This window comes from Rhea americana, unplaced genomic scaffold (genome assembly GCF_003343005.1).
Source record: "Rhea americana isolate MKP2758 unplaced genomic scaffold, rheAme1 scaffold_338, whole genome shotgun sequence".
NCBI lineage: Eukaryota > Metazoa > Chordata > Aves > Rheiformes > Rheidae > Rhea > Rhea americana.
In genome coordinates this window covers 185,543-205,761 of record NW_028186466.1, presented here as the reverse complement: position 1 = coordinate 205,761, position 20,219 = coordinate 185,543, and the positions used below count along the sequence as shown (strand labels likewise).

Genomic DNA, 20,219 nt, shown 5'->3' with positions numbered 1-20,219 from the left:
CTAGAATGTTTAATATCACCCTAAATTAAACTAACCACTTAGTGATACTGTTTCTTGGGATCGCAAGTTCTAGATGTCTTACAGCCAACAACTAATAGATCGTGCCTTCCCCTACCACTTTCGGAGTGATAAAAAAGTGATAACCTAAAAGGAAAAGGAGTGATAACCTAAAGGGAAAATATATATATATGTTTTTATCTGTAGACAGCTTGCTCATTATTTGCACTAAATGTCAGGGAAATGATGCTTTTCACTGGCCTACTCACTTCACATGCCTCCTTCCCATTCACAAATCTATGAACTTCCTGAGAGCTCCCTCTGCCCCAGGAAGACATACCCAGAGAAATTTGGTCATTTGCCATTTTGCTTTTCTAGAAAGTAAAGGAGGTATTTTAAAGCATTGAGCTAACAACTTATGCCACTAAGATGTTTCCTGAACCTCAACATCTACAACTCAGGCAAACTTGTGTTGACTTCAGAGGCATTTTACACATTCAGCAGTGTGACCAGAAGGGGCCAACATTTCACTATGATAAACTCCAAATTTCCCTTAGGGGAAATCTTTTGTAGATCAGTTTTTCAATGAGCTGAATTCAGTCRGAAATTTGCACTGAATTTATTTCTTGACCATACCTTCTCAGTCATGTCTTCACATAGTTTTGATTTGTATCAAGTAAAATTTCCAACTAACGTTTGTTTTGATATTATTAGTTGACATATATTTGTATTACTTAGCAGAAAATTGAAAGCAGAAACTCTTAAAGTTTCTGAATAATCTTAAAATTTTTCCCAATGAATCTTTAAACACAAATTGTCATTGTTAACAGAAGTGTTAAATTTGTCACTAGTACTTCCTGTTTCTAAAACTGTACAATGCCTTTTTACTTCATCCAATATAGCAGACGATACACATTCACAAAGTATGTAGCATATACAACAATTTCCTCATCCAGCTGGTAGCAAGTTTGCAACATCTGCAGCTAGCCTGCAGTGATACGAATTGGCAAGAAGCTGACATTTAGAGGAGCAGTAAATATTGCTAATGAAACCAACTTTAAAAAAAGTAAGTTCCAAAACCAGCTGAATGGTGCCCATGCRTGTGTAAGGTTTATAGCACTACTGACTTTTCAGCAAAAATTGACATCAACAATGACTTTTCAGATTCTCATTTCATGTAGTCTTCCTTTATCCAGTSTAAACCACCTGAGAGTCCAAGATTCCTGTGGCAATTAACTGGCAACATTTTCTCTTTTTTAAAGAGGAACAATAATAAGGAGTTTCATCATCTGACTTCTGTTAAAAATCAATGACAAAACTTCTGTTTTTGTTTTAAGGAGTAAATAATCAGGTCCAATGTCTGTAGCTACTGCTTRCCATCAGAATTAGTTTTAGAAGTTTGGAAGAATTTCCCTAAAGCAGGAAAAATCATCAAAAAGGCAATGTGTGAGGCAATGAAAGAGAAAAGGAATCAGTGAAGAGAAACCTGCATTTTTCTACAATTTCTATAATGCGGCTAGATTTCAAAATACCACATCAACCTGTTGTGTGTAGGCTTGTTACATACATTTATTACTAAAAAGTAACAAATTACACCTCTTCTTTAGCTTCTTGACCAGGATTGGGTGTATATTGTAAAGTTTCTCCTTAGGACTTGGAATGTCACTTAGCACAGGAGCAATTATTTTCTCATTATTTACTTGCAGTAATGCATTAGCCAGTGAGAAGGGAGGTGAAAGAAGATAGATGTCCACAGGTCCAACTCCTTGCACAAGTCTTYGAGGTATTATGCCTCTTGTGGAATAGATGTGAATGTGAAAAGGCTTTCCAGGAGGGCAGTCAAGTCCTCCAGACAAAAATGGAATATCTCAGCCCCTGCTGTACCTAACAGAACAGTCTTTATGAGTGTCCTGAAAAAGTAGTATAAAAGTTTGCACTGTGAGTGAACAGGCCTGGGCAGAACTGTGGGATGCTGTGACCAGATTGATTCTGGGGCCTGAACTGCACATCAGTGAATTTTGCAGTTTTTCAATACGTGTAGACTTTTGAGCTTTGTAGGTCTATTTGTTTTCACAAATACCAACCAAACTAAACAAGCACTTAAATTGCAGAGGCTGTTTGCACAATGCTTGTTTTGAATTACTATTTTCAAGTTTACTACTCAAGACATGTGGCTGACCATCAAAATCATGGCATTCTTGGTTTCATGGGGAGAATTTACCTGTTTTCTGGATCATTGACACTTCCTTAAAAAGGAGGCTGGATCACTGAAGAGATTTCAAGATAGCTACACAAACACTTCTGGCACAGAGTTTTCTATGAATACATATTTATGTAATTAACCAAAAGACTTTTGCATACCTTCAACATTCTTCTGTGAACTTGAAAAAATAATTGAAGTAAATGTTCCCAGGATATGAGTAAAAGGGGCTGCAAACACCATCAAAGCAAATACTTGTATGGTTTGTATTCAAAGGATTGCAAATACATTTTCTTTTCTCTCCTCTCCTCTCCTCTTCTCTCTGATTCTTTCTTCTTTCTTATTTTTTTTAGCAAAGTCCTCCCAGTTCTGTCACTGCTAAATTCACTTAAAACCAAGTAAGGCATATTTTGGAGCCATGTATTTTTCTAAGCATTTCACAGTTTTCTAGGACACTATTCTAACATTTGTCTTTATTTCCTTGTTCATACCTTTTCCTGACTCTGAACATTAAATGTTCAGCAAAATATAATTTCAAGGATAAAATATTCCTATGCTTTGAAAAAGCTCCCTCTTAATATATACTAGGATATACTCTTTATCCCAAAGCAAAATAATGAACATGAAAATCAAAAGACCACTTACAATACAGAGAAAATACTTTATCATTCAAATGTATTTTTACTTGGAACAGAAAAGCACTAATGTCAATAAGAGGGCTTGCAATCTATGCACACAAAATAAGATGTGTGCAAAAGAAGGTCCTGAAGAAAGCTGTTTTATCAGTTAGTTGTAGATTGTGATAACAGTGCGTAAGGAAATGATTTTAAAGTAAACAATGGTGTTATGAAAAGACCTTCTCTTCATGAAATGTGTAAAATATTTCTCCCATAATGAAGAGAGAACTTACATAGGGATTTTCTGAAAAAGAAGCCTCAGTAAATAGCACCTCATACACACAAATCATTTATTTTTATTGCTGTGCATTAAATTCAGAAATGTAAGTCACAATTAAATTTATTAATTTGATTTTATTGTGGTTACTACCTATGCATTTGTGCAACATATTTTTTGGTTTGTTTCTTCTTCTGCCATTATTTGTTTCTTTAGGGTGTGTGGGGAAATAAACTCCTTTCATTTTCCTTAAGTATTGCATTAATCTAGTGCGGAATTTTTACAAGGAAATGATCCAGTCTCATATATAGCATTCACTATTGAATTTCTCAGCCTCTTGGAGCAAAACCACATCAGCCCTTTCCATGTTCTGATTATACCCAAATAAAACCCCCTTACATGAGCTCGATTCTAAGTACTCTAAAGCGTCATTGAAAGCAATGGTAGTCAAGGATACTGCATGTCTCCCTCCTATTCCCTAACTGAAAAATTTCAGTTGGAGAGGTTTGGTTTTCTATTGTAGTGTAGCTATAATATGCCAAAGAGAGTGTAACTCTCTTTAGAGCACCGAGGGATCTTAGAAACATAGCCATGTGCTAGTATGTAGCTTTGCTAGGTGATACAGGGTCCTTAGCTATTTGCAAAGTAATGTATTTGTGTGAAGACAGATCATCCTATACCCTAGGAAAGAAGCATAATTCACTCAGAACACTTTGTGATATTTTTATTTATTTTATTGTGCTGTGGATTAAGAGCTGAACTCTATGCTACTAGTAGTCTAGTACCRGGAAGAAGATGATACAAAAGCTGCCATTCACTTCAAGGAGAGAGAGTTCCTCCATCCCTCCAAGGAAGAAACCAGGCTTATTAATTACATATGTATTCCAGCAAACACAGAGGACTCGGGAGGTCTCTGTGTCATTATGCAACCACTTATTCCTTTGAATTAATGCTTTCTTTCTCCTCACCTGTTTTACCCAAATTACAAACCCAGAAAAAGCATGATAAGAATATTCCCCTTTGCTAGAACTTTAACCAAAAGTTTTCTAACTTAGAAAGAGGATGTCATTCACATRAGGAGAGGCGAGCATGTGTTTGTCACCATAGGCTCATGCCTCCATAATGCAAGATATTTAGTGTGCACCTCCTCTTGACAAGCTGCCCCAGAGCTTCCAAAAGGATGCTGGGAAGAAACAGTGGCACCTTGGCAATTTCCCTCTTTTAGYTGTACATATAATACTTTCTTTGTAGGTAAAGAAAAATAAACCTTTCTCTCATTACTTTGTGATATTTATTACTGGGACCAAATTGTACTGTTGGTTTTTATGGGTTTTGTCAGTCACAAAGTTCACCAATGATGTACTGTTAGCTGCCAGCTCCTTTCAGAAGGTGCCCAAGCACAATGCATCTTTCTCTTCCAGTTATCCAGTTTGGCTTTGTCACGCTCTTCGTTGCCTCCTTCCCACTGGCACCGCTCTTTGCTCTTCTGAATAACATCATAGAAATTCGACTTGATGCAAAGAAGTTTGTTTCTGAGCTCAGGAGGCCAGACACAGTAAGAGCAAAAGATATAGGTAGGCAATGAAAAATCATTATAATGATGAGAACACCAAAAATTCAGTAAGGAAGAAAAAAAGTGATAGTAAAACCCTTAATGAAGCTTTGTTTTTCACTTACAGGAATTTGGTATAACATTTTGAGTGGTATTGGAAAGCTTTCAGTTATCATTAATGTAAGTATTTGGTTATACAAGACATGATCTTAAGGGGTTATTTTATCCTTCCAACCTAATTTAAAGGTGATGTCTAATTACTCAATTGCTATAAAATACAATAAAATCTAAGTTATCTGGTTAATTCTGTGGAAGGGTAAAACACCACCTGAATTACAAAAGACTGTTCGCTCACCTCATTTTCTAGATCCTTGTGTTATATATGACAGGAATGCTAATTCATATAAAACAGCTAATAAATGCAACATAAGCAGGCAACAATCCAGATAATTGCTATAGATCTACTTCTCATTCATATTTATGCCTCTTTCTGTCACTCTGCTAGTATAGCTATTGGTGTGAATGAAAAAGATGTAAATATAACATCCATAAATGAGTTCTCAGAATAGAAAGCCCTTGACTGGATAGGAAAGAATTAACATTTGTTCTACTATATACTGTACACATATAACAAATATGGGTRTATTGCTAAATATCATTTCTCCCACAAAATGGGTTTTTCTATAACGGAATACCTTTTTTTTTGACTTGGCTTACATTCTTCCCAAGCTACAAAATCTTAACTGACAAAGATTTTCTTCAGTAGAACGATTCCATATAAACATAAGGTGTGTCTAGTATACAGATGTATCATGTCTATTGGCCTACATGTATGCCCTAAGTAAAAATTTCCTATATATGCTTTAAGTTAAAAACAACTCATGTCCTAGAAGTTAATCATAATAGCACTCAGCATTTTTAGCTCATTGATGTCAAAGCACTTCAGAGAGGTAGATGATTGTCACTACTGAGGGGAAAACTTGTGCAGAGGATATATGCAATTTATTTAGTACAATCATATCCAACATAATGGCACTCTGTAGCAGTATCTAAGCTATCACTACAGCTGGGAGAACTGCACTGCCTCCTGAGAAGCAGAGTTGTTTTGTGGGTGGAGTATTAATCAGATGTGGCTTGGCCATTTCTTGGACGTAAAGTAGGAAATTTGTGCAGTGCTACCCGTAACTGTAATGTTGCTGTCAGACATAGATGTCAGGCCTTACAGCACTGATCTGTGCAAGATGAGGAAAACTCTGTGGTTTTATCTGAACATGCTTTGCAGGTTTGTATTTAGATTTTACATTTTACCCCAATTGTTTGCTATATCAAACAAACTCTGTTCATTTACATTTCCCACAGATTCCATTAAAATGTTAGTTAGTTAGTTAATTATTGTTGACAGAAATGTAATATGTGCACACTTGATTTGAAAAAAATAACTGAATGCTCAATTCTGCTTTTCTACTCAAGCCGAACAATATTATGTTAGAAGAACTATTTGGTAAAATGTAGTACTAAACTCTTATTAACATCATCTAGATATTTCTGCGTCTGACACTCTTCRCAACTGTACCAGTTTTATTCCAGCATGAGCTCCACTGATGTCAGATTCAAAAGACTCAATGCAGAGAGGTGAATAGAGGTTGAATACTTTGCACTCTGCTGGTCTGACTGAGTTAGCACTGTTTAATTACACCAAATTATACCACAAAGTTAGTATGTCTGTTATTTAACCTTTTTTTTTTWAAAAAGAAACCTAGTGAAAAACCTCCCAGTGGTTCCAGAGAGGGAAGCAGTTGGAAAATATAAATGCTTTAATTGCTTTTCTTATTCTATGCTCTCAGAAGTGATCCACCTGCCTAACTACAAGCTTCCCCTGGGGATAGAGCAGGTTATTTACGCTTATAAAACTCTATATTCTAGAGTTCAGCTATTTAACCCTTGCTTCATCACTTTTTCTAAATTTACTTGAACATGAAAATTAACACTTGAATTAAGTTAATCTGAAACACATGAAGCATAGATTCACAGAATTTTTTTCCCCCTTCAGGCTTTTGTAATTTCCGTCACATCTGATTTCATTCCACGTCTTATGTATCAATATGCATACAGTCAAAATGGAACCATGCATGGCTTCATCAATCACACGCTCTCCTACTTCAATGTCAGTCATCTCAAGGCTGGAACACAGCCAGAAAACTCCCCATTTGCACAGGATGTTTTATTCTGCAGGTAAAGTAATTCGAATGGGATTTTGTAGAGGTGAAATAAATTCTTTGGGTCTTTTGTCAAACAAAAATTTTCCAAGTGGGAAATGATAGTATTTGTGCCATTAAAAATGTGGTTTTAAGAGTAGAGCTTTTAGAATGTTCTTACTATATTAGGATGTTCTTAGAAGRGTTTTATTTTCAGTGCCTTAAAAGATAAAATAAAAAAATTAAACAAAGACTCAAATATAAATGTTTTCTGTCCTGGAAGATAAAACTTTTGTAAAGAACAATTTGAGCAGAATTCAGTTTTAAAAATGGAGTCCCACTAGTTAGAATTTGGCTTTCTTTCTCTTTACTAAGTTCAGTGGTTACTTAATGAGACTGAGTTTTCAATATATGCTSACCATCTTTAAAATCTGCACCCTTCCCCCTCTACATGCCCCATATTTCAGCTTCATCTTTTCAGCCAGGTGGGTACAAGGCTGAATTTTCTTTTAAATTGTCCTAAAAGTCCAGCTCACTGCCTCTCAGCAAAAAGCAGAAAATCCCGGGGTGTAGATACCTATTGAATAGGTCCAGTTGGCACGAGAAATCACTAACATGGATTTTCATAGAAATATATGCAATTGAAAGAGCCCAAGGCTGTACATAACCAAACCCTTCTGATCAAGGTTGTACCCAACAGCCTGCTTCACTTGACTTTTAGACTTGCTTGAAATCACACTGAGCATAGTCTCTGCATCAACAAGAGAGAGATTGTTGCATAAATTGTTCTTCCAATTTCTTTATAAGGCGAGATTTTATTTATGCATTTTCTACTAAACAAAGGTCCTTAATTTGCCTCCTTTATTTTGAAATATAACGTGTTTGTGTATGTCCACTGTTTTTTTGGATACCTGCCATGGTTTTTGATTTTGTGTTCCTGATATTGACRATCTAAACCTACCATTTCTCTACATCTAGTTTAACGTCAGTCTTTCCCAGTCTCCATTCTCAAGCTCAGGTCCAGGGGCTTCTGCTTTCCTTGTGCACTATCACTTTTAGATCATTTTGGCTAGGGGGCCAAGATTTGGTGAGGTGCTGGAAATCTGTCACTATATTCTCTCAGTATCAGAGCCAAAGAGCACAAAACCAGTTGCCAAGCAAAGCAGGACGACAATACAAATCTTAGAGGTGACAGTCTTACGCCTCTCTGCATCAGGTTGGCCTTGAAATAGTGGTTTATTGAGTCAGTATTCAATAAATACTGACAGAAAATATTGTTAGTTACTGTACATTTTCTGGTTAGAGCCCCAGAATTTTTCCCTCCTATCCACCTAAATACACTGTCCTTGATAAATCTGCATTGAATAAACAAGTAGATTTCTTCATTATTAATTCCAGTGATGCCTATGTTTCATCATAACTGCCATTCAGAGATACTTTTTAAAAAGCTCTGCATTTAGAGAGTATATACAGATGTAATATACTAATGCAGCTGGAGTTTTTTTTTATGGTTACCACTCAGTTATACCTTTTCCTCTTTTCTATAAATCTGTAAGAGCAGCTTTCATCATGACAAGGAAAGCTAGTAACTAAAGATGGTTAGAATACATACTTACGTCCCAAAATCTTTGAGGAGCAAATTGTTGGAGAAGGATAACATTTAAAATGAATCAAGAATTTTGATTTTAAAAAACCCCCACACATAATTGAATTCCTTTTAAATGTATGGTACTGATTTTTCTATTTTAAAAATAAATTAATTTAGAAATAAGCAGCCACTTAAAAACAGCAAGAGAAATTCACAGTGGAATTAGGCTTCTAATTTAAGTGCTATGAATTACCCTAAAAAGCATTCCATCTCTCCTCACTGATTATTTAAGGGATTACACATTACACTATAGTTAGATTCTTGAAGTAGCCAAACACCTTTTCTTTGTTTCTGAATAACTGCACATTTCTAAGTGTACCTAAGTACGTACCTATCTTCCACAAAACCATTGTTTCCCTGTTCCGAGTATCTTAGGAAATAACCAGCTTTACTGAAATGACAATATTGTAAACTAGTTAGATAGAAGATTTTCAATCAAGCCTACAAATAAAAAACCCAGCTTACAGAAAATGTTCAACATAATGTTATAATTTCCCCCAAAAATCTTTAAGTTGGCACTATTCAGTTTAGTCTGTGCACAGTTATGTCCTGCTCCTGTATAAGAAAATGTTAACCATACCTAAATTTCCCCAGATTTTGAGCAGATGGTATTTATCTTACCTACTTTTAACCTATCAAAATGATATATCTCAAGTCCTTCTGCAGGCACTGGAAGCAGAGTAAATGTAGAGAGAAATCTGGCCCTCAAGTTCAGACACTTAGCTTCAAATTGCCTGTGAGACGTGCCTACCTTCTTACCTCAACTACAGGGGAGGCCTAGACGAATACTAGAGCAGATTCCTAACTTTTAAGCAGCTAAAGAAAAAGAAAATCACTCAGGCAAAATAATGCTGCACAGCACTCAGATTAGCGTGGATTCAACAGAACCAAAATACAGGGAGAATGCAATAATCCACCATAAGTTTAAAAGTGGTCCCTGTCTGAGAATATTATGTCCATGCTACTGAGGGAAAAAAAGATTGCAAACAAGAAACATATTAGATGTTTGATCATGTACTACTCTGAATGAAAAACAGCCATGAGAGCATTTCTATTCACTTATCAGGAAATGATTATGAGAAGATGTCAGCAAGCACATTAACTGTTTTTGGTTAACATTTGCCTTATTTAAATCCTACCAAAGTCACTACTTTGGCCAGAACTATGACTGTGATAAAACATGGGGTATCTAGCTCATCTCCCAAGAGGCAGGCAACAAACACTGTCCCTCAAGCTGGGAAGAAAAAAAAAATCTGCTTTTCTGTTTCTGGCAAATATGTTGGGAACAAGCTGACCTCTCTTATTCTTAGATTTCTGTGACCTCTGGAGATAAATGTGGTTACAATAAGCCTGAATTTTACTGTTTACGGGCATTGCCAGAGATTAAGGTATCTTAAAAATAACCATAAAAAGCCAGAAACAACTCTCCCACTGAACATCCAGAATGCATTCTTTAAATATTTTGAGCAGCACTTTCTACAGTGCTGTGAACTCTTTGACACTACTTCCAAATAAACATTGCTGTACCGCCAGTCTGGTGCACAGCATTAGTTGTAATGATGTTTTTAGAGCAAAATGTAGCTGTGTAGCTGAAGGCAAATTAAAAGCAAACCTTCCTAATTATGTGACGTTTTTATTGGTTTAGTCCTTTTAATCTTTATAATCTGATATGATAATGGAGTGCACGAAAGCATGGTGATCACATTGAAAAGAAAAAGGCAGCAGATAGGAAATCATTAAAGGGACTTTTCCCTTAACATAACTCTGTTTTCATATTCAGCAAATTTATAAAGTATCTTGAATTAATTAATTTTCTTAATGCCCTGGGATCCTTCTCATCTGTACCCAGTGATCAGTCATGGATTCTCTTTTCTTTCTCCCAGCAATTCTTATATTTCTCCAGCTATACAGCATTTCTGAAGCACAACTTCATAGTGATTCGTTCATGGTTTCCTCAACTTCTTCTGAATGACCAACTTAAAAAAGAAATTAAATAGATCGACTCATTTAGACTTATTCATGATTCTATTTACTTACACATTTTTATTTTTCTACTAGCATTTCTTTTTGCATATCTGATATAATTCTTAAATATAATTATGTATTTATCTTAACTATTTGACTGTAGATAAACTTTCTCTGACCAATTCTTTCCACCCATCCTTATTTAACTTCCCCAGCAATTTTCTGTTTTCAGTGTGCATTTTTGGTTTTCCCCTTAGAATTTTTCTATACTCTATTCTTAAACCATATTGACTACTTCATACTCTTGTCTGTTTTTAGTGGAATTAGAAAGGCTTTCTATGCCTGCAATACAATAGTCTTTGGAGCACCAACTGTTTACTCTTCCTAGTATATCTGCTGAATCATATTTTAAGTGTCAATAATTGGAGGGTTCTGGAATTGAGGAGATTTTTTTTTCTTTTTTTTCTTTTAAGAAGGTACTTGTAGAGTGAAGTGACTAGAAAAGGCTTGGATTATTTCACTTTAAAGTCTCATGTACTACAGCATAATCAAAAAGAGAGGTGGAGAGGAGGCCCAGCTACCTTGTTTGTATCTCTGATAATATCATCGTTAACCATAAGGTACTTGCTTACATGAAGCATACCTTAAGCATAAGGTATAAGCATAAGATGCTTAAGCAGAACACTTGCTTTATATGATCATAGTACCTTTAAGGAAAATCTCAGGRCAGTTGGTAACCCTTCCAGATGAATCTAGGCTGAATGTCAAGGCTGGGACTGATTTATCATGCTAGACACAATCCTCAGCAAGCTCAGTAGTTTTCCCTGACTTAGATATTAACATGGATTGAATTAAATGGAACTGGTTCTGATTCTGGCCCTGGCTGCAACCCTTATACTCAGATCTGAGCAATAAGTAGGAGTCTGTGTTGTTCAGATAGGTACTGAAGGAGAAATCTTAAAGTACAGGAACAGCATAGGATCAAATAGGAACCTGTGTAAGATAGAAAAGAGAGCTTAGCTGCTTTGTGTGCACTGCTGAACATGACAAAAATATGGTCTGTATCACAGTGCAAGTATTTCTTCCATTGAGTTAGAAAAGACCTGATTTAAAGCTATTTTATCCTCCTGGTTCTCCCTGCCATCATAGGACTGTGTCCTGTGTACTTTGTCTCCAAAAGGTGAAGCTTTGGAATTTTGTCCAGTGTTTCAGATCGAATTTCCTGTGATTCTAGGTTTTTTGTGAATGCATTATTCAAAGTGTAAGCCCACGTGGACAGAACCTGAAGGTAATTTTGGTAAGAGCACCTGCAAACTGAAACTGACAGGTTTTATATACGAACCTCTTCCGTTATTCCCCAACAGAGGCTTTTCCACAATCTAATGAATCTTACTGTCAGGAAGGGTTTCATGGTATTCAAAACAGATTTTCCCTTTGTTWATTTCACCCCATTGCTCCTAGTCAAACACTGTGAACAACACTAAATTATCCTTTTCAGTTCTAGGGGCACAATTTGTTTATGGTTATCATGGCCAACTGTGGCTGTTACTTAACTAGAGTGGAGAAATATATATGCTCTTCTCTAATCTCTTCTGGTGAATTAGTCTCCTCAGATCGTTGATTGCCTTGCTGAACTGCCTTCAGTTTATTGAAGAGCTAGTACCTCCCATTTTGCCTTTTGTTTATACATACACAAGTCATACTATGCTGCTACCATTTTTCAAACTTCTATGAGCTTGCTGGGCACTGTGAACTCCAGGCTCTTTTCATTGCATTTTTTTTCAAACATTATTCTTTCAAGAGCCTTCAACTGTTTTAATTATCCATTTCCTCAAATTATTCTGATTGTGTTTTCTTTCTGTATTTCTTACTGCTGTCTGTATTTCCTGCTATTTGCAAACCTTTCCAGTTGAGGAGCATCTGTGACTTTTATTTGCTTGCTGTTTACTTCCAAATGATTGATGATAATACTAAAAGCATTAGTCTTTGCACCAAACCACTAAGGCTCTGTTTTATCCCATGTAAAGCTTTACGTTGGAAGAGCATTTCTCTTGGCTCCCTCTATTGTTTATGGAGAGAGACAGGAACCTCCAGAGAGTGATTCAGACCTTATGTGGACTTAATTACTCCCTAAATTAATCTCAGTTCAGGTGGGATAACTGCATGGTTATCTCGTTTGGACTGAAAATGCCTTAGATAATCTTTAATTTCAACAGTTTATTCTGTGTTCACTGAGACCAATTTAACATTAACAAAAAAGAAATTATTCATAAATCCAGAAAAGTCTTGAAATTTCCAACATTAGAACAATGTTCTGATTTTGGTTACAGCTGTGAAAACCTGGATTAACTTACTAAATTTATTCAAAATAGCCCTTATCTAATTCTGAAGTTGTATTTCGTATGGTATGATGTATAAACATCTGGAGGATCTGTTTAGATTTGACTACTACTACTAGAGAGTTAAGTTAATCAAAGCAATTAGTGCAGGAAGAGATTGCTAACTGAGCTGTCTTCATTGACAGGTTTAAAGATTACAGAGAACCACCTTGGTCCCAAAACCCATATGAGTTTTCTAAACAATACTGGGCAGTCTTATCTGCTCGCTTGGCTTTTGTTATTCTATTTCAGGTAAGTCTGTTGAGCTATTGCAATTTCAGTCACAGAAATGTCATAATAAGTTAATTGAAATGCATGTGTCAAAGGAATTCATGTCCAATAGGACTTTTCTGTTTTCATACACTCAACTTAATAACCCAACCTATTGGGCCTTCTGCAGTGTCAGTAGGGTGCAGCACAGATTCTTCCTCTGGAGCACTGTGGCACACTTCCTAAAGCACAGATTTAATCTTCCTTCATGAAATGGAAGCTCCACAGCCTGCCTTAACCCCTTGCACTAGTACTGATACCCAAAAGATTCCAGCCTCTTAAATATTTCAGTTAAGTGAACTCTCTCAGCATTTATACCCTCAGAAGTGTCACATGTAAGAGAGACAACTGCTACATAGGCTCAGGAAATACTGCTCTTTATCTAAAGTAAGGAATAAATTGTAACAGTTAATAAATATTCCAAAATCTTTCCCTGTTTACTTTCTACAACCCCTTCCCCTGAATATGGAGAATTCGTTGGTGATGGCTTTGTTCCCATGGCAGCTTCTGAATGACAGAAACATTCCGCTCTTCTCCCTGATCTTGGTTACCTCCACAGCTAAAATGGGCCTGCTCCTAATATCAAAATCTGCCTATCTTTTCTTGTCACCTGCTGAATAGTCCCTAAGTATGTCTTTGAGTCTTGTTTGGTTTATATTGCCCTCTTCCTTCTATCTTAAGTAAATTTCCACTAATGCCTGCAAATTATTTGAAGACAACTGGATATGCTGGGCTTCAAAGAACATGCCTGTTGTTCTGCTGGAGTATATTCCCCGGTTAATGAGCTCTATTGTCTCAGACAGGAATGGAGYGTTTGTGCTAGTAGCCTTGTCAACTAAATTTCTCACACACTTTGAGCCATTACACAACACAGCAATCTTCAAAAGAGTCTCTTCATAATAGAAACCTGAATGCATAATTTATCTATAGACTTCATAAACAGGCAAAACTCTCTGCCCATTGTTTTTCCTACTTCTGTGTTATAGGCCCATCACCTGTAGTGGCCATGACATTTGAGRTTTGTGATTCTGGTTTGCACGCTGTAATAGTGTACTCAAATCCTACTGCTCACAGACAGAAGGATTTGAGGACAGAATGACCGTGAGAGGACAGAATGACCATGAAAGTTTGTCTGCTGTCTACTCAGGTCATGTTGGAAACACATGACTGTGTTGGGGGATGCTTTCAATAATGTTGCCCATATAGTTTTGAACTCAGTTCAACAAATTTGATGCTGTTTGAGCAACTTTGAAAGACTGTAAAGAACAGGGTTGTTTTAGCCACTTAGGCAATGATGCATCTGATGAATCTAAGCCCATTTCTGTTTTAGACCTAACTGAAGCACATGTTTAATTCAGTCACCTTGCTGAGGCAGGATGAAGCAAAAGTGTAAGTGGTTTCCTGAAGTAAGGCCTTACTTAGCTGCTTAACATTAGGCATCTTCAGCAAAATTTGTTTGATACCTGCCTCACTGTTCCATAGCAAAGGTTTGATTTTGTTCTAGTCTGAGTATTTTGGATTCTTCTGTTCTTGTCCCCTTCTCTTGTTCCGTTTGCAGAATTTAGTGATGTTCCTCAGTGTTTTGGTTGACTGGATGATTCCTGACATCCCCAAGGACATCAGTGAACAAATCAAAAAGGAGAAAAGTATACTTGTTGACTTCTTCCTGAAGGARGAGCATGAAAAGCTGAAGCTGATTGAAAGCTTTATCACACGTGACAAGCACAGACACCAAAGTGGAACAAAAGGCCAAAGGATCCGAGCTGCCAGTTTCTGCCAGTTTAGTCGAAGTCAGAAAGGCAGCCTTGCCTCCTTTAGCTCACAGCACACAGAAGTGTGACTTTTTAGGGAAAGATAATGTAATACACTTATGTCTGCAATATCCATTTACTGAATGATGTGATTCTGAAACTGGAGCCAGGACAGTCAAGGAACGGATAGGGAGCTAAAAGGAGAGGATCTTTTGCTTTCTTAGGAGCTCCATATGCAAGTTTCTCCATAACATTTGATATGCTGTCTGGGATGCAACCTTTTCAGAGTTTGCCATTGCAAGCTATCCTGTGGCAGGGACTGGTCCTCATGGTGATGCATGTGAGTTGGGTAGGCACATAGGTATTCTCCTTGCTCTTGCAGCCTAAGAGTGGTAGGGCCAGCTGTGGGCCCTATTCCTGCAGACACCCTGTGGGAAATGAGGAAGAGAAGGGACGCTATTACCACAACTTCCATCGTTTGGCAGATCTGACTGACATCAACGAAGTGTGCCCGAAGCATGATGACGGCTTGTAGCTGCAGTCTAGCTTATAAACAGGTGGGATGTTAAAGAGTCCTTGTGCCTTCCTTATGTACACTGCCATTTGGTGCTGTTGCTGTAGAGAGTGCAGGACTGCTGTTAAGGGCACAGAACTGTGGAAACAGGAGGAATTGAAAATCACTGAGCACTTTCATCTATAGATATATTGATATATTGTCTGTTGCTTAGTCAGGAGCCTGAATGAGTGTGCTAATGAGTAGAGAGGCTAGAAAATATACATCAGAATGAAATAAGGATGATAAAACTAGCAAAGCTCATCATTATTCATTGTCCCGAAAAAAAAAAAAAAAGAAAAGAAAAGAAAAAGCACTATGTTTAATTCTCCTCTCACTTAAACTGGGAATACAGCCAACGTGAAGAAGAATCACTCCATTAAACTAGCACCAGTGTGAAATTGAAAAGTGAGAATGGAATCAAGCCCTGTAAATCTTGTGACATCTTCATGTACATTGCATGCAAAATAGCAGAAGTGTTGTTCATTTGCTGCAAAATATTTTGTAGAAGTTTTTTCGTTGAAAGATATTCACTACTTATGCTTTCATTTATATGCATCTAATGAGTAACTTTATTCAGTTACAAACGCAATAAAACTTTCTTTAAAAACCTATTTTTTTTACTGGGGAGTCTGACTCTATTCCAATTTGAAATTCAGAATTCAGACAAAAGAATGTCTTTTGATTTTATCAGTTCTTAACAATACTTTCAAAATCATCAAAAACATATACCAAAAAAAGTGCTTCGGTTACAGGTGTTTTATATAATTTGATTATTCTTTAAAACATTATGTTATTTTATATAGTCCTGAAGCTTCATTGTTCTTTTTGATGGAAAGTTCTTTTGCTATGACAACTCATGGTAATTTGATGAGAGATTTTTTTTTATTTAATGCCTAAAAAGGAAAATGAAGATGGGAGAACTATCACAAAATAAGTTGAAATTAATGGTTTCATTTTAGAGCTTCATTTTTAAATTTTCATTTAGGTTTATTAATCCCTTTTATATAATAGATCAAATTTGAAATGAAAAATCAACTTAAATAAAACTGAGATTGTTTAACTTTGCTGAAATGAAAGTCTGACCTCTCCAAATATTTCCTTTTTTTCCCTATCAAAATTTATTTGCTACATTTTACGTGAATTCAGAAGGAGTTCTGCTCCCCCTCTGAAAAAGCATTTTCTGGTGAATTTGGTGGGGAGATTGGCAACTATCAGTTCAATTTTATATACTAAAGACAAAAATATAGTTTGTAAGTGTGCAAAAATACATATTATAGCAATATTTTTCCTTTCCTTATATGCAGTGTCTAAAATGTGCTATTTGAAAAACTCCTGACATCATAGAGTATTGATTTACAAAGTATTGGCTATGTGTATATTTCGTATGTTTATTTGATTCAGTTTGACAAGAAAATCATTGGAAATGTTCTTATTAAGAACAATTTAAATTTTGTCATAGTATAAAAACCTCACAGTCACATGAACAGTAACTTTTAAGGCACAAAATTCAGGTTTTTGAATCTTGGAAATGTTTGAGGATGGGATTCCTATTACGTAAATATAACTATTTAAAATCAAATTCCCTCTGCATTCAGTAAGGCAAAAAAGTCACCTGCAGACAGCTCTTTGTCCAGTCCTAACATTGCTGTCCGAGGCAGGTGTTTAGAATCACCTCKGGGGACATCTTTCTGTTCCCCTGAACTGTAGAGGAAGTCCAGATGACTGTTTTAGTCTGTGAACCTTGGCTTTAGATTGCAGAAGTCCAGGAATTGAAATCTAACCACAACAGTCAGAATGTTGAAGATGTTTGCATGGCTAAAAAAATAACTGACTGCCAAATTCTCAACTAATTATGCTTGTTTTGTTTTAATTTTGCTATTTGCTTTAATATTTTTTTAAAAATTTGGTCCCTTCTGGAAATCCATACCAGAATTGAGATACAAACTTTTCTTTCCCCATTCTAAGGTTAACATCTGAACAGGACAATATATCTCTTCTAAAATAAATAGTCAAAGTCAGATATTTTATTTTTCAGAAGACTAACAACCCCTGTCCGGGATTTCAAGGTCTAATACATTAAGGCAGTTGATATTAATGGCAACTTTTCCCTTATTTACACTAGATAGTGTTCTGGTGGAGGATCTGGGAGTTTGGAGCTTGTGATTTACATCTACAATTGACTGCAATGCAATTAATTTTATTCACAAGAAAATACTTCTGATGAGGAGAAAAGTTGTTGCTCCAAACAGCAGAAATATCAATCCTTCCAGCCTTTTGACTACCACAAGGCTTATATTCTTTTTCCAGATATGTGGGAGTGTATACAGAAATGGGTTTAGGAAGACATTTACAGGTTGKGTGGCACCCTCTCTTCCAATTAGTTGCTAGATTAAGCATATTCAGATGATCTGTACCTCTCAGACATTTTACAAAAAGTCACTAGATTAGTGAGCTCCTAGACTGTAGCTAGAGCTATGTGAGGAAACTAAAGCAAAAGAACATCCTAATATTAGAATAAATAACTTCTACTGATTTAAAAATCTTGCCTTAAAAACCACATTCTCAAAGCTTTTGTGTTTCCTGAAGTTTAATAATTGAATAGCGTTTTTCATTATGACCTCAGTCTTCACACAACTTACTGAAATGCATTCTTCTGGGGCTGCAATTTGGAACTGAACATTTGCTAAAGACAGTAAGCTGGATCACATACTCATCATCTGGTATTGAGTTAGTTGAAGTGCAAATATAGGCTGCGGCTCTCTTTCTAAGCATGAATGGTGACTGTAGATACCCTAAATTTCAAGACTCTAGAATAAATACCATTTCATAAATGATCAGTTTGGGGGGAAAGGGGAGAGCATACTCTTGAAATCCAAGTTTGATGGGGACCCCAGTGTGACACCCAGAATGATAGATGACTTTTTACTAGGGCTTACTGTTCAAAGCATGGAGTACAATTTGGTGGAGTGCCTGCTGCCCTACCAACTCTGATCTTAATTACCTTACAAACAAATAAAGGGGACAGGAAAGACTTGTAAAGAGCTCCARTGACTAGCGGCTAGTGTGCAAAAGTCCATCACAGAAATTACAAGCATGTGAGCACATGAAACCTGCATATGTTATAAATCAAGTACAATTATTATTCTTACAAATCATGTACATCCATGATCCAGTGCCACTGTTCTCAGTTTAGGCTCTTCCTCCATACTGCTAAGATGAGAACTATTTTGGACCCATCTACACCTAGGAAGTACCTTTTTTTTGAGAGAGAGATATTCAAGAGTATTCAGAAAAATGTTAGCCAAAGTTGAGTGTATTGGGCTGCTGTTGCATAGAATTACCATAACAAGCAACTTAAATGCTTGCTCTGGGTTCAAATGATAATGCATTTCTAGATTTCCTAGCAATAGGAATTAGAGAAGCAGACAGAAGTACACTGATGCTCTGAAAGTTCTCCTGAGGGTTATATATCTCACCCAAACAAGGCTGGGAAAGAGGCACAGTAGCAATCACAGCTGGCATTCTGATTAGATCTACCATGATATCACAAACAGGACAGACAGCTCAGTTATCTTTATCTGTGATATGGTTTCTATTTTTCTCTTAAACTTGAGAGTTTCATTCATTGAGAATCTCGCAAGTTTCGTACTTAAGTAAAGTCCCTGAGGACTGCATATACTGTTCTATTTCTATGGTAACCTCTGGCTTCTCTTGATACTGCTTCCCGTCAGCTCCTGTAATTGTAGATCACTGATTGGGCCTTCATTTATTTCCAGTTTCTAACTTATGTCTTTCTCACAAAGCAAGACATTATCTGATCCTCTTTTTATCAGCAGATACTTGTAAGTCTACCCACGAAGTGTCTCCTTACCATAACTGCTGCTTCAGAAACAGAGAATGACCATTTCAAGAGATGTACATGGAAAGCTCTCTCTAGGGAARMAGAGAGGAGGGATGCAAGTAGAGACACAAAGCAGTAATAAAACCTGTGAGATATTGTGATTCCCTGCCTTAGGAATTAAAATGAGCTAAAATCTCTGCAGAAGAGAGGAAAGCAATAAGCAGAGAAGAAATGAACGAAAATTGACAATGCTAGGATAGTGACACCTGAGTTTTACAGTACATAGGGTCTGGGTGAATGAAATTTTGCATGGATATTCCTGAACATTTAGTTCAGAATTGTGTAGCCCTTCTAACTGATTCGGCTCTAAAGTAAATAAAACCCCAACTAAAACAAAAGAAACAAACAAACAAAAAAMCAACTCTCTTCCTGAGTTAGGAGCTAAGATCACACAGAGTACTACAGTGATAAAAAAATGAATCTACAATTTAGACTTCATGTTTAGTGGCGTCAATAGGAATGTACATAATTCCTCCTCTAACCAAAACAGTGATAATAGAAAGCAACAAAATAGAAGGGTGAACTGAGGCTTATATACATTCATAGAATCATAGAATCAGTAAGGTTGGAAGGGACCTCTGGAGATTATCTAGTCCAACTCCCCCTGCTCAAGCAGGGTCACCTAGAGCATGTTAGACAGGGTTGCATCCAGGCAGGCTTTGAATATCTCCAGAGAAGGAGACTCCACAACCTCTCTGGGCAACCTCTTCCAGTGTTCTGTCACTCTCACAGTGAAGAAATTCCTTCTCATATTCAGGCAGAACTTCCTCTGGTTCAGTTTGTGCCCTTTGCCTCTCATCCTTTTGCATGGGACAACTGAAAAGAATTTAGCCCCATCCCCTTGACACCCTCCCTTCAGGTACTTACACACATTAATAAGATCCCCCCGCCTCAGTCTTGGCTTCCCCAGGC

At 36.6% G+C, this 20,219-nt stretch overlaps 1 protein-coding gene across 1 annotated transcript in view; it reads left to right on the top strand.

Moving 5' to 3' along the window:
• Positions 1-15,030, top strand: part of ANO2 (anoctamin 2) — a 181,839-nt gene extending 166,809 nt beyond the window's left edge. Inside the window, 5 exon segments of the mRNA XM_085311278.1 lie at positions 4,513-4,665; positions 4,771-4,823; positions 6,694-6,875; positions 12,976-13,081; positions 14,658-15,030. Of these exon segments, the coding sequence (XP_085167404.1) occupies positions 4,513-4,665; positions 4,771-4,823; positions 6,694-6,875; positions 12,976-13,081; positions 14,658-14,939 (776 nt within the window). The 3' untranslated portion in view covers positions 14,940-15,030.
• The last annotated feature ends 5,189 nt before the right edge of the window (positions 15,031-20,219 follow it).